The 14,067-nt window shown below is 44.4% G+C and overlaps 1 protein-coding gene across 3 annotated transcripts in view; it reads right to left on the bottom strand.

The window, feature by feature from the left end:
* CYFIP2 (cytoplasmic FMR1 interacting protein 2) overlaps positions 1–14,067 on the bottom strand; it is a gene marked incomplete at both ends in the record, with an annotated part of 95,106 nt that overhangs the window by 26,860 nt on the left and 54,179 nt on the right. For all 3 annotated transcript variants that reach the window (XM_080942033.1, XM_080942034.1, XM_080942035.1), the window contains one exon: positions 1,271–1,414. In XM_080942033.1, coding sequence (XP_080798159.1) covers positions 1,271–1,414 — 144 coding nt within the window. The remainder of the gene's footprint in view (positions 1–1,270; positions 1,415–14,067) is intronic.

Raw genomic sequence — 14,067 nt, 5'->3', positions numbered from 1 at the left:
GCTTTTTTTCAGGGTTGGAGATGCTGATGATACTAGATTAAATGTAATGTAGGCAGGGAATTGCAGGATAACTTCACATAATCTAATTTAGGCATGGGAAAAAAATCATAGCACATTCCTTCTTCTCATTCCTAAGACAAGACATCTTTAATCTATTACAACATCTTCCTATTTTACTTAGAACTTGGCATGGTGGTCTTTAATGACCTATAGTTTCTCAGGGTTGTTTCTCAAGAACTAGACTGAGTAATTAGGTTTGGTTTATTCTGTATATGGTTGGTTATAAGTTATTTTTCTCCAGGAGCTCAGATTTCCAGAGAAATCATTTCCACATTTTGGCCCTGCTTCAGAAGCACTGCAGAAATTTAAATGAAGGTACAGATGGCCATACTTGGGGCACACACAGAATGGTAGTAAAGGGATACAGAACTTCCTGACAGCCAATGTAATATTGGTTGCAGTGGTCTATGAGATAGCCCAAGGGTACAAAGTGTGTTGACTGATTAGAGATGTTGCCATGCTCATGGGAAAAAAAATGGCCCCACATGAGTCATAACTCATTTACTACACTAAAACTTTTATTGTTTGTCTTAAAGGGTCTCATGTAGTCCAAGATGGCCTCAAACTTACTATGTAGCTAAGGAAGAACTTGAACACACATTCCACCTGGATGCTGGGATTACAAGTTGGTATCACCACAGCAACCAGATTGAACCAAAGACTTTGTACACATCAGGCAACTTCACACCCAGCCCATCGTCCTCAACCAGAGAGCAGAGCAGGACAGAATGAGTGGTGATCTAACTTTGAATGTCAAAATCAGGATTTCTCAGTTCAGTCAGCAAAAACAAGAAGTGAGTTCTGAACCTCAGATGGGGAGACAAAGGTGCAGATCAAGGTACAGCTAAGAGGGGATAGAGAGAAAGTTCAGTGGTTAAGAGCACTGGCTACTCTTGGTAAAGCATCCATATCTGGTGGCTCACAAATGCTTGGAACTCCAGTTCTGGGGGAAACTCCACCGCCCTCTTCTGGTATTGCATGTGTGATACACATATAGGCAATCACACATAAATACACATAAAAATGAAAGATATCTAAAAGGAGGAATAAAGAAATATGCCAGAAGATATGTAGGAAGCACCAAGAAATAAGAACCAAGGACTCCTTGGGGTGACATCAATTGGCAGAGTTGGTGCAGCTGAGGTTTGGTTTTCAGCTCAGAAAAGCTAACCCTTTGTCCATCCACAGTAGCACCCAAGTCTTCCCTTACCAAACTCTTGACAATTTTCAGCAGTTCCTCCATGACCACGGCGATGCCCTGGTAGCCCAACAGTCTGCAGATGGTCTTGAAATGAGGGGGCCCCACAAAGTTCCGGTAAGAGCTGTAGATGTGGCTGTAGGCAATGTTGAGAGGCTGGGAACAGAGGTTGATATAACATAAGTGAGAGAAGCCCTAATGGATGCTCTAGTCCTGCTGGTATCTTGCTGCTACCAGGTCTCCCTCTCTGAGACCTCTTAAAGACACTGATCCTGGAGTGAGATGTGGCCAGTTACTAGAAATGGAGCAAACATCAGTAGTTTGCTGGAGAAGCTGCTGCCCAGTGGGAGAAGGGTAAGGGGTCTCAGGTAAATATGAAGAATACAAAGAAGCCTGCCACCTCTAACTGTCCACAGACAAACCAAAGCTTCTCAAAATCAAGCCATGGTCTGGGATAAAGTGACTGCCTTCCTCCCAGAGGTAATCTGGTATCTAGAGATTGGATGTGAGATTAGATATAAAACTGGATATCTGACTGGCACCTGGATTATCTGCTCTTAGCCATTTCCATTTATGAGCTGAGGGCTGTTGGTGATGGCTGTTCCTGGAAGACAGATTTGTGTCTGGGAGCCCAGGAAGGTCAGCAGGCTTTTTGAGCCTTGCTTTCCTGTTCTGTGGCTGATGGGCATTGGGTTACATTATCATTGTCAAAACGTTTAGAGCAGTGCTCCATCACAGGACAGGTGTCACAGGTGCTCAGATGCAGAATACACACAGTTGAACCACTAGGCTGGGGACTGTTGGGGGGCCTATAGCTCTGGCCTTGGACTAACACCATCCTATAGCCCTGAGGAAAACCCTATCTGAATCAGACAGAGTTTAAGAGCTCTCTCTGAGCTGGGTGTGGTGGTATGCCTCTGTAATCCTATTACTTAGGTAGTTGAGGCTGGGGGATTGTAAATTCAAGACCAGCCTGGGATACATAGTGGAATCCTGTTTGCCTAAACATAAACAAGGCTCTGAGTTCTATCCTGGCACAGTTGGTGAAGACAGAGGTGATGCCTGTCTTCCTGAGAATGTGTGGCCAAAACATCAGGTCCTAGACTGGTGTTTGTGAAAGGCTCATACAATGTTCTGTGGGGCTTGCCTGTGCACTTTCATTCAAGGCACACAACAAATGAATGAGATCTGTAACCATCTTAGGCCCATTTCACAGATGAGGCAACTAAGGCTCTAGGTAGTCAGCTGCTTGCTCAAGGTTACACAGTCCCTAAGTGGCTAAGCTCAGACCTGAAGCAGGTATGGCTGACTTTGACATCTATCTCTTACCTCTCCTTTTTTAGCAGTTGAAATCATTTTACTTCGATATTCAATTTATTTGCTAAGGTTTCACCTTATTTCTGGGCATACTTTTCATACCCATTAATAAAATCTTGTATGCAGCAGGCCAATATGAGAAGGTTGCACTGATACTCTATTAGCTGACTTCTCTGTTAGTTGGCTAGTTAGAAATTCTACACAAATTAAATGGAAACCATTGTAATGCATGTGGAGGCATGCAAGAGGCATACACTTCCTCCTGAGTCATCAGGGAAGATTTAATTAGATTCAGCCTACACTCTGACTTTAGCATGCTTTGCTATACATGGATTATCCTAACCTTCACAAAGTGAGTGTTGAGGTCCTTAGATTCTTTTCTATTAAGGATATGTGAGGCTGGGAACAACAGTTAGTATTTCCATCAGTAACTTAGATGCATGCTAAACTGGAACACCCATTGAGTTTGTCTGGTGAGCACATACCTGCATACAGGGAACCATGAAGGATGAGAAAGAACAGTATTCTCGACTGAAGATCTGGATCTATTACAGCAAACTGCCTAAACACAGGGAAGGACATATAGCCTATGTTGTTTCTAAATGTGTGGAGTGGTTTATGTAGGGAGGAAAATCTCTGAGTGTGATGTCCTCTGATGTCCATGCTGACTCCTAAAAGTGTGCAGACTGTGACAGTATGAACCCTGAGTCTGGTCCTATGATGTTGTACTGTGAAGACTAAACCTATCTCAGTGCTTCTGTAACAGGCTATGTTATGCAGCAAGCATGTGGAGGGAGCTGTGAGGTGTGATCTAGTTCAGGTCCACCAAAGCATTATTCTGTATCCTTCTGTGTCCTTCAGAGTGGAGGAACACAGTGGCCGAACAGGCTTGACTGGAAAAGGGCAGGGACCTTTCAAGTGAGATGGGAAAGTACCATGTCTTGCCTGGGTGGCTTGATACAGTCGTTATGACTCGGGAAATCATGACCTGTGCAAGAATGAACCTGCTGTTGTGTCCCTCTCCAGTTTACACACTGAAATCCGAATCCCCAAATGTGGTGGCATGAAGACCTGGGGTCTTTGGGTGGGTAGTGTCCTGGCAAATGGGACTTAGTGTCTCCATAAGAAAAGACATGTGAGCTTGTTCCTTCTCTGTGCCATATAATAGGATACCCATTTGCAGACCAGACCTAGATCTGCCAGGACCCTAGTCTATGATTTTGAACTTGGACTTTCCAGGCTCAAGAATAAGAACTTTCTGTTTCAGTCAGTCAGGCCATGGCCTTCTTGTTCTTATAGCCCAAACAAAGCCAAGGACATCTTACTATATAAAAATATATCCCTATATAAAACTGACAAATCCCCTACTTCTTATACCATAGCCTAACTTACTTTTTAAAGATTAAAATGCAGACCAATGCTACAAATTTCCTCCTGCAGTTTTAGGATACTAGGGTACACTAGAGGACAAAGCTTTGGCATGCTTGTGGCCAGGGAGACATGTGACAGAGTTCCTGCCTTGTCCCAAGAGTCTCCTCATTCACGCTTAGAAAAAGGATTCTGGGCTTTTCCTATAATCCCAGGAAAGCACATTGCCCTAAATCTCCAAAGGTCCATGAAAGGAGGTTCTGCCTCTGCACAGTAGGGAAGTTCAGATGGATATGGGGGAGGGTAGTTGTTATGGTTTGTATATGCTTGGGCCAAGGAGTGGCACTATTAGAGGGTATTGCCTTGTTGGAGTAGGTGCACTATGGGTGTGGGCTTTAAGACCTTCATCCTAGCTGCCTGGAAGTCAGTATTCTGCTAGTGAACTTCAGATAAAGATGTAGAACTCTCAGGTCCTCCTGCACCATCCCTGCCTGGATGCTGCCATGTTCCCTCTTTGATAATGGACTAAACCTCTGAACCTGTAAGTCAGCCTCAGTTAAATGTTGTCCTTATAGGATTTGCCTATAAGTCATGGTGTCTGCTCACAGCAGTAAAACCCTAACTGAGTGGTGATCACAATCAGCTTATTGTTTTGTCATATCTGAGTCTGTTTTCATAACTTGAGACTTCCCGATATACCCTAGGGTAAGCATAGTCACAGCTAGGTTCAAATCCCAGGGTCTTTGTTTATTATTATTTTGTGAGACAGACTTGTTATGTAGCTCTGGCTTGTTTGGTATTCACTATGCAGCCCACACTGGCCCTGAACTTACAGTGTATTCTCCTGCAAAGCCCCAATTTACTAGTTGAATGTACTTGAAAAAAATATTTCCAACCCTTGGTCTTTCCTAAGAAGATGGTACTTGATACAGGTAAAATACATAAACAGTAAGGAAGATGCTTACTTAGCCATGGAAGCACCTGTGGAAATAATTGATCTTACTTCTCTGATAAAGACTAAGAAAGTACAGTGCCTTGCTCAGCCCTCTCCCCTGAGCAACTATGGCCACAGTGATGATTCCCTCAAATATGGACAGGTTTAACACATGAGGTCTAATTTCATACAATATAGTGTGTATCCCACAAGGGATAGGACAGAAATCAGAGTGGAAGCAGCTGAAAGAACATGCCTTCAAATGCAGACTTTGATCCACATTAAAACCATCACAGAAGTAAGTACTGCCCAGGTGTCCTCACCTTAGGGAGGAAGCTAGGATAGAGGTACTCAGTCACTCCCTTCCAAGGTGTCATCCCTGCTGCTCTCTTGGTTTATAGCCATCCCCCAAGCCTCCTTCCTCCCCTAAGGACTTCCCAGTGCCAAGCACCTCATAGCAGCTCAAAGAAAACAGACTTTCAGGTATATGGGGACCATTCAGCAGGCCTTCCCTGTTTTGGGCAGAGGGGAAACACTTTGGAATGATTTTGCCATACAAGGGTTAAACAAAATGTCACACACACACACACACACACACACACACACACCCAGCCCACTTGGTGCACTTAGGAGGGCTCTGGTGCCAATCCTACCTCAGGCTATATGGGAAATTTACATGGCAGTAGAACCAGCATGAAATCTGCATACTTCCATTCCACCTCCTAAGTGAACAAGCTTCCCACCCATCCTCAAATCCACCACACGCATGCAACAGGAAACACACACGTGCAGAACAGAACATGCATACACACACACACCCGAAGGGCACCCCTCTGACCTGCTGGCTCAGCAGAAGGCTGGGCCCTATTGAGAAAATGTGGGAATAGGGGAGCCTGGGCATTTTCTGACGTTCAGCAAAGAAAAAACAGGAATGCGATGTGACTTGGGACTCTGGACATTTGCCACTCATCTCTCACACCAGACCATCTCCACTCATTGTGCTCACTGACTCAGGTTGCAAAGGCTGTCTGATGGGAGACTAACTAGATGCCACGTAACCTGTGTGAAACCAGACTTGTTTAAACTAGAGTTTCTGAAAAAGCAAATGATGTTTTTCTTTCGATTTAGTTTTATGTGGTATCCTATGTATATGTGTGATGTGCTAGTGCATGCCCACAGTGAGTGTGTGGAAGTCAGAGGGCAACTTCTGAGGGTCAGTTTTGAATTTAGGTCATCAGGGTTATGCAGCAGGAGCCTTTACCCACTAGGTTATCATGATGGGCTACCCATTAGATTTTAAGAAAAAAAAATGGTGAGTTTGGTCTGGTGGGTGCTCTTGGGCACTCTTCAGTATCACTAGTGGATAACTTCTAAAACAAAATAGAACCAAACAAAAGCAATCTTGGGGAAAATGTACCCGATGTTACAGTTTCTACCACACACGCCAGTTGTGATGGCTCAGGCCTGTGATTCAGCACATCTGAGGTGGGAACAGGGCATCAGGAGTATAAGGCCAGTCTACAGGAGACTCAAGCCCTACCAGAGTCCAAACCAAACCGAACCCAAACAAACCTAACACTGCACCTCTGTTTCTCACCAGATGGTGGGCATCCCCAGCCACAGCAAACAATGAGTTTTATTATATGGCTAACCCAGTTTGTAAGTATGTTGTATCTCTGCTCCCTGAATCCACATTTACTATTTTCAGGGATCCAAAGAGGAACTAAAACCCATCCCTACTTTCTGTTTGTGTTGTTTCTCCTAGTGGGTGCCAGCAGTCCACAAACATGAGTGTCTGATTGGGGCTAGAGAGCTAGCTAGTTGTAGCTCAGCTCCCTAAAACTACTGCAGATCAGCAGGATATACAAATAACACACCACACCACCCTTGACAGGAAGATCCACCCAGTTGTAGGTTCATTCAGATCCCTTGCTTGAACTTAGGTAAAGCACTGACGTGCCTGCCTGTCACTTCTTCATGTTTAGCTGTGGGGCTGGGGCTTCATTCAGCCTCTGAGTTCCTTCCTGGGGTTCTCTGTCCATGGGTTGGTAGACCCAAAGGCATTGCTAGAGAAGGTTAAATAAACAATGTTCCTTTCTCTCTTGAGCCATGAGCTAAGTCTTTGGAAAAATAAAAAAAAACAGAACCTCTCAGCTCCAAGAGATAATGCCCACTCTGTAACATTTGAAATGTCAGATGATAGGTTAATTTCTGGAGGAAACCAAAGCCATGTCTAACCCAAACCCCCTTTCTTTATATATGGTGTGAGCCACCATGTGGTTACTGGGAATTGAACTCAGGACCTATGGAAGAACAGCCAATACTCTTAACCCCTGAGCCAGCCCCCAAATCCTTTATAATCGGCACTCATTTGACGACACACAGACACTCAAGGGTGTCTTGCTTCTTGACAAAGGTATTTTTGTTTTTGTTTTTCAGACAGTCTCACTATGTATCCCTGGCTGGCTTTGAACTCTGTGCACACCACACTGGCATCAAAATCACCACAGACCAGCCTTCTTCTGCTCCTGACTATTGGGGTTAAAGTATTAATATACCTATATCTTCTACCTTGTAGCTCCTTCATGCTGCCCAGCATGTTTTCTGTGGCCACCATAAGAAATTACTACAAACCCAGTATCTTGAAATATTTTGGTGGCTGTGAATCCAAAATTAGCAGTTCTGGTCCCTCACTGAGGTTTAGCTTGTCTGAATTTCTCCTGAAGACTCCAGCAGAGAATCTGTGACTCACTTCTTCAAGGTGCTAGGACCTCTATTTTGTGACCATCTCTCTCCTAGATTCTCAGTCTTCCTATCACACCCCCCTGCTAGGTTATTCTCCTTAAGGCCACTGACAATGCAGGTTCCTCTGTCCGTCTTAAGATCTCTCATTAATCAAAGACTTTGTTCTAAAACAGTAAGTTCCATGATGAGGACTGTCTGCAGGAGAGAACTATTATTAGCCATGACAGCTGGCAAGGCAACACCATCTCCACTTAGGGTAGGAGATCCAAAGTGCATGTTGAGACAAGCAGGTGCAGCTATAATCATAAAAGTCTTGATGGGTGAAGCCATGCTATGGAGCCCAGGGACATGAGGGAGGGGAGGTGACTGTGTCCTTGTGAGCTTTTTGATAGTTTTATCACCAGGGCTAGTTGGTGCCATTAGCCTAGCTCAGTTAAGGTGAGATGTGATGACACCCAGGCTGATGAAGAATTGGTTGGCTGAACAGGCCTGGACCCTCTGGACCATGACCTAATGAGGATGTGTTGGGAGAGGTAGATAGAGTTCCTATAATCAGTTCATGGTTGAGACAGAAGCAGTGTGTAGCTAGTGATGATCGTGCTAACAAAAGGAAGCGCCGACAGCTCTTAGAAGCTGGAATATTGGTAAGTGATTAAAAGAGCGAATGATCTGTGCTGACATCTGTATCATTCTGAAGACAGTTCTGTGATACTGTAGAGCTCAGGGAAGAGATTTTTAAAGTATCCATTCATATATATATGCTTTGATGACATCCTCCTGTTCTGAGGCAGATGTATTCGGACTCCAGAGCACAAGATGTTCTGAAGAGAAAATGCTTGCTGGTGGGTCCCCCAGTGAGCTGCTGTTTCCCATGATTTCCTCAGTTACATCCAGGCAGCTGCATGTTCTCTGAAGGGTCTCTCATCTCTTTGCTTGTCCGTATCGTTCTGGAATCCGTTATGCCTTATCTTGTCCCTCTACTTCTCAAGAGATGAGAACATCAAGGCAAAGCAGGTGGGGTAAGATAGAGATCTGAATGTAAGCAATGCCACTGGCCATTGAGGGCCAGCCAGGAGCCCAGACTCTGTGATCATCTGGCCTAGGCTTGAAGCACCATTGTTGTCCTGTGAGAGTCCGGTCAGCCTGACTTTCCATCTCTGCTGTGTTTGATAGTGATGGAAAACTCATGCTGTCATGTGAATAGAAAGAGGAAAATGAAAAGTGTACCAAGTGTTCCCAGGGGTTATTTCTGAGTTGTATGCTAACTTGAACCTTTCTATATTCTTTCATTTATGTGCAACAAGTGATGGAACAGAAAATTAAAATCCACAGTGCTGATGTAAGGGGGCAAAGCAAGGCAGTGCGTGCAGCTGTGAATCTTGTTTTTGAAGGCCTTCAACACAAAACTTCAAGTAGCACCGAGAATACTTTTGACCCAACGAGTTTTCCTTAATAGCATAAACTACTGTATGCAAGCCTAGCTCATCACAGACATGGATGCTTTCACCAATACCACAAAGCAGGCACTGCGGACATCCTTGCTGTATCTGTTGAGTAAATCAAAGAACGGGAAAGGGAGAGACAGTGTCTAAGGTCATACATCCAGAATTTGCCTCTGAGCTGAATGCCCTAAAGCAGTGTTTCTCACCCTGTAGGTCGCAACAGGGTGTGCTTTATCAGATACCCTGCATACCAGATACTTACAATTCATAACAGTAGCAAAATTAGTTATTGAAGTAGCAATGAACCTAGTTTTATGGCTGGGCATCACCACAACATGAGGAACTGTATTAAAGGGTTGCAGCATCAGGAAGGTTGAGAACCACTGTCCTAAAGCCTGCTGCTTGAGTACCATACCTTTCCCAAGTATCAACCTAGCTCAGGATCGAGGCATACCCTCCAGTCGATTCTTTACTCCCAGTAGGAGCCAGGAACCCCCATTCAAGGTTGATTCCCTCTGAGAGGAATTTGCCCCATACACATATCAACTGGGAAGCACCTGACTGGATGGCTGAAGAGGCCACAGTTGTACATGGAAAGTGTTGTCTGGTGGTAGAGAGAGGAGGTGATAAATTGTTTTATTCACTGAAGTTTCACTGGCTCAGGTGCTTTGGGCAAGTGGTAATACCAGAATCAGGGACTCTGATTCCATGCCAGCCACTTATCAGACATGTAGCTGAGGAATACCATGTCTTCTTGTTTTTGAAACAGCCTGGCATAGCCCAGGACAACCTGCAACTTCTGATCCCATTGCATCTGGTAATGTGAAGGGCTGGGGATTAAGCCCAGCATACTAGGCAAGCATTCTACCAGTTGAGTTACATTCCTAATCCCTTTGGTTTGGGGAACTGGGAAATGAGGGGGCTGCTGGGCCTCATGTTCTCTGGGTCTCTTAGTTCTTCAAATGAATAGCCTGCGGGAGCAGATGCCACCCTAGAGTGTTAAAAACAGATTCTCAATCTGTGGAAGAAGGATGGAGTTTTGTTGCATCCCTTCTCAGGCTAATTCTGGCATTTCTATTCCCCTCAAAATAACCTTTAAAAAGGACACCTGCAAACTGCAGTGCTGGCCTTTCTATGGAGAGGAAGCCCTGCAGGGTATCACCACTGGCATTTGAGAAGGGATTTGCTGTGAGCTTGCCTATAGCAGATTTAAGGCAGGCTCCTGGTAAGAGTAAATGCCAAGAGAAAACCATGAGCACCTGTCTGATGGAGAACATCATGCACCCTGGAATTCCACGCCTCCAGAGTCCCTTGCCCTGGCAGTGGTGACTCACTAGGCAGCTTCTTCTGGCTCATCAAGTGACCTTCATAGCTTGACTTAAATGCTTTGTCCAAGAACCAAGGATAAAGCTGAATTTTAAAATATATTTTAACTTATGCGTTGTATGTATTTATGGGATACAGTGTGACATTCAGATTTCAATGAGGCCTGACATATCCATGACCTTAGATATTTATGTATTGAGGCCATTCAAAATCCTCTCTATTGTTACTTGAAAACAATGAATTGCTGTCAATCACAGCTATCCTGCCATGTTACAGAGCACTAAAAGTTATTCCTTCTGCGCCTTTCCTACTTTACCTCTGATTCCTAACCTCCACAGGCTCATGTGACCACTGTTTTCTTTTCTTTGAAATTAACTTTTTAGTTCTCACAAAGATGGAAGCACACACACACACACACACACACACACACACACACACACGGTCAATCACAGCCAGGCACTAAAAGACAAGAGCATGTAGGGGTGTGTGTGTGTGTGTGTGTGTGTGTGTGTGTGTTATAAAATCCAAATCTAGGGCTCTCAGGGTGAAGCATTTACCATGCAAGTGTGAGGGCTGGGTTTAGATCTCTAGCGTCCATGAAAAGCTGGGCAAACATGGCCTGCGTGTGATCCCAGCACACAGAAAGCTAAGGAACCCTCAGGACAAGCTGGCTAGTTTAAATCAGTGAAGTCAGTGAGCTCTGGGTTCAAGTAAGACGTTATGCTTTGATAGGTTAGTGGATAGTGATTGAGGAAGACATCTAATATCCACTATCAGCTTCTGGCATCAGAATGGACACACACGTTCACATGCATCTGCACACATACACCAGAACGCCACACACACACACACACACACACACACACACACACACACACACACACACATTCAGAGCTCATCCCACACTCCATTCACACATATTCAGGTTTTTTTTTTTTTTTTTTTTACAAATGACGGTGATATATTCTTGTAATGTTGAGGAGACCAGGAAGGGATGTGGGATAAATAGAGTCAAGGGTCCTCAAGGGTCCTCAAAGAAAAGGCAGTATGGGTAGTATGGGTTCCATCTGCTCCAAGAACACTAACCAGCTTCCAATTTTCACGTCAATTTCAGGTGACTGACTGGCAAGCAGCTGCTCCTATGTCTGTGTTGAGAATTCCAAGGCTGACTGTGAGGCAAACCAGGAGAGCTGTGCTAAAATTCCTAGAATGCTGTGACAAGTTGGCACAAACATTGTGGCTCAAAAGTGACAGAATGCCTTTTATACAGTTTTGTAGACAGGAAGCCTGAAGCCAACATGTCTGCAGGACTGCTTCTTGTTTCTTCCTACTTCTCATGGTCACTGGCTTATGGATCCATTGCTCTCACTCCTGCCTCTGCTTCCATATGGCCTCCCCCTACATGTTGGTGCAAACCTTTTCCTTTCTCTTAAAAAGACTCCAGTCAATAGATTTAATCAAGGATGAGTTCATCTTGAGATCCTTAACTAATTACCACCCATGAAGACTCTACTTCTAAATAAGTCATGTTCTAAAGTTGATGCTGAAGAGCCACTATTCAACCCAGTTCAAGGGATACAATGGTTGAGCAATCTTAGCAAGGGTACAGGTATTTTATATGTTAGTACCTACAATTTTCCCCTGATGTGTTCAAAGATTACAGATGAAGGAACTGGGATACAGATGACAAAATAATCTTGCCCAGAACTATAACACAGAGAGAATGCAGGAAATGAGAAGAAGAAGGGGGATATACAGGGAAGGGATGAGTGGAAGAGGAAAAAATGGGGATGAATTTTCAGTTCTCCATGGAACCGAGAAAGGCATCTTTGCATTTGACACCACTATCCACACATATTGATAGAATAAGAAAGTGATCACTAGTCAGGCTTCAAAATGGCTCAGCAGTAAACCCCTTACTTCAGGGAGCTTCAGGACCTGAGTTCAATCCCCAGAACCCACATAAAACTGCCAGGCATGGTGGTGTGCATTTGTGTTCTCAGAATTTGCAAAGCTCACTGGCCAGCAGCTTTGGCCTGCTTGGTGGAATTCCAGACTGATAAGAGACATTGTTTCAAACAGAAAGTAGACAGTTCTTGAGAAATGACACTTAGGGCTGCCTTCTGATCTCTTCACAGGTATAACATGTACATGTGTAGCTGAACACAATTGCACATGCACACACACATGCACAAATGCACACACACAGAGATTGAGAAGAGAGAGAGATTGAGGAGAGACAAAGACAGAGAAAGAGAGAGAGAGGGAGAAGGAAAGCGGGGGGAGTGGGAGAGAGAGAGAGAGAGGGAGGGGGTGAGAAGAGAACAAGCCAACTACAGAGAAAATACAAACACACCAAAAGAATATGCCATCTTGGGGATCAACCTGCAGAATACTGCCCATTTTTAGCTGAAGGAACCAAAGCTCTTTTCACTGGCAAAAGCCGACTCAGACTGGTCCCTGAAAGCATTGTGCGTAGATGACTGCTGGTTGCCATGGTGAATGATGCTGATCTGAAGAATGAATAATGTGAGCATTGGGGGGGCGACAGTAGCATTACTCAGTGGTGAGAGAGACATCAAGAAGAGTCTGGTGCGGAGGAGGGAGAAGCACATCATTTCGGATCTGGTCCACTCTGTCTCAGAGGAGAGAAGTAAACCAGATATACTGCGAACATCAGGTAAGAGACATGGATGGCTATCTTGTAAATAAAAATGGCTTTTTCTTTCACACTCTGCCTGGAGAGGGGCCAGGTTATGGGAACTGAATATTTAAAAATGGGAAGAGTTTAAAAACAGGAGAGAGGAAGAAAAATAAATGCGGGGAGATGGATTTGTCCCTGGAAGCTTAAGATGCTATAGAAGCATCCTCAGTAGAAGCTCTTAAAAATGTCTGCTGCAGGGAACCCAGGCTATAAGAGAGACAGCAGCAGAGGGGAGTCAAACAGAAGGGAAGGTATGTGTGTAAGAATAGGATTCCCACTTACCCTGATGGGGGGTTTTTATAGAGCATGGTGCCTGTGCAATATAGGGCATAAATTCTGCCCCATTTATGGCGGTTGGAAGTGTGTTTGTTGGGCTTTTAGGTCCCTGGGTGGGGAGGTGGGCATTCATCAAGAGACAGGAGGGAGAGTAAATCAGTTTCCTTCCAACAACCATCCCTGGAAGGGTCTGCACACCCCTGTCTCATCTTTTTGCATTTCCCATTTACTGGGTGGAAATTCCCAGGCACATGAAAAGGAGTAATCTGCTTTCTCAAGCATTTCACTGTCTTTAGAGATGAAAACCAAGGATTGAAAAATCACTTCACGCTGTTGCATTTTTCCCTGGCTTACCTTCCCTAACAACACAGGCATAAAAACAGAAATCAGCTTGGCTTAATATTCACTTTGGGCTAAAAGTGCCCATTTGTGCCATTTCAATCTACCATGGCATTTGCATTTCTGGCTGGGGATGGGGAATGGAGAAGAAGGCAGGGGAGACAGAAACATGTAGAGGCTGGCTATCCCTGTCTAGATTTTTGATTGGGAAATTCAGAAGGCAACCTCTCTCTCTCTCAGATAGAATGAAAGAAAAACCAAAAACCTTGATGCCTCTTCTCTTGATACCAAAGCTGAAAGACTTACAATCTGAACAGGGATCATCTGCCAAACAGCCAACCAGAGTACCTCATTTAGC

The sequence above is a fragment of the Micromys minutus genome (genome assembly GCF_963924665.1).
Source record: "Micromys minutus genome assembly, chromosome: 31".
In the NCBI taxonomy this organism is placed as follows: domain Eukaryota; kingdom Metazoa; phylum Chordata; class Mammalia; order Rodentia; family Muridae; genus Micromys; species Micromys minutus.
Note: the sequence above shows the minus strand (reverse complement) of the source record. Positions and strands in the feature narration are given on the sequence as shown.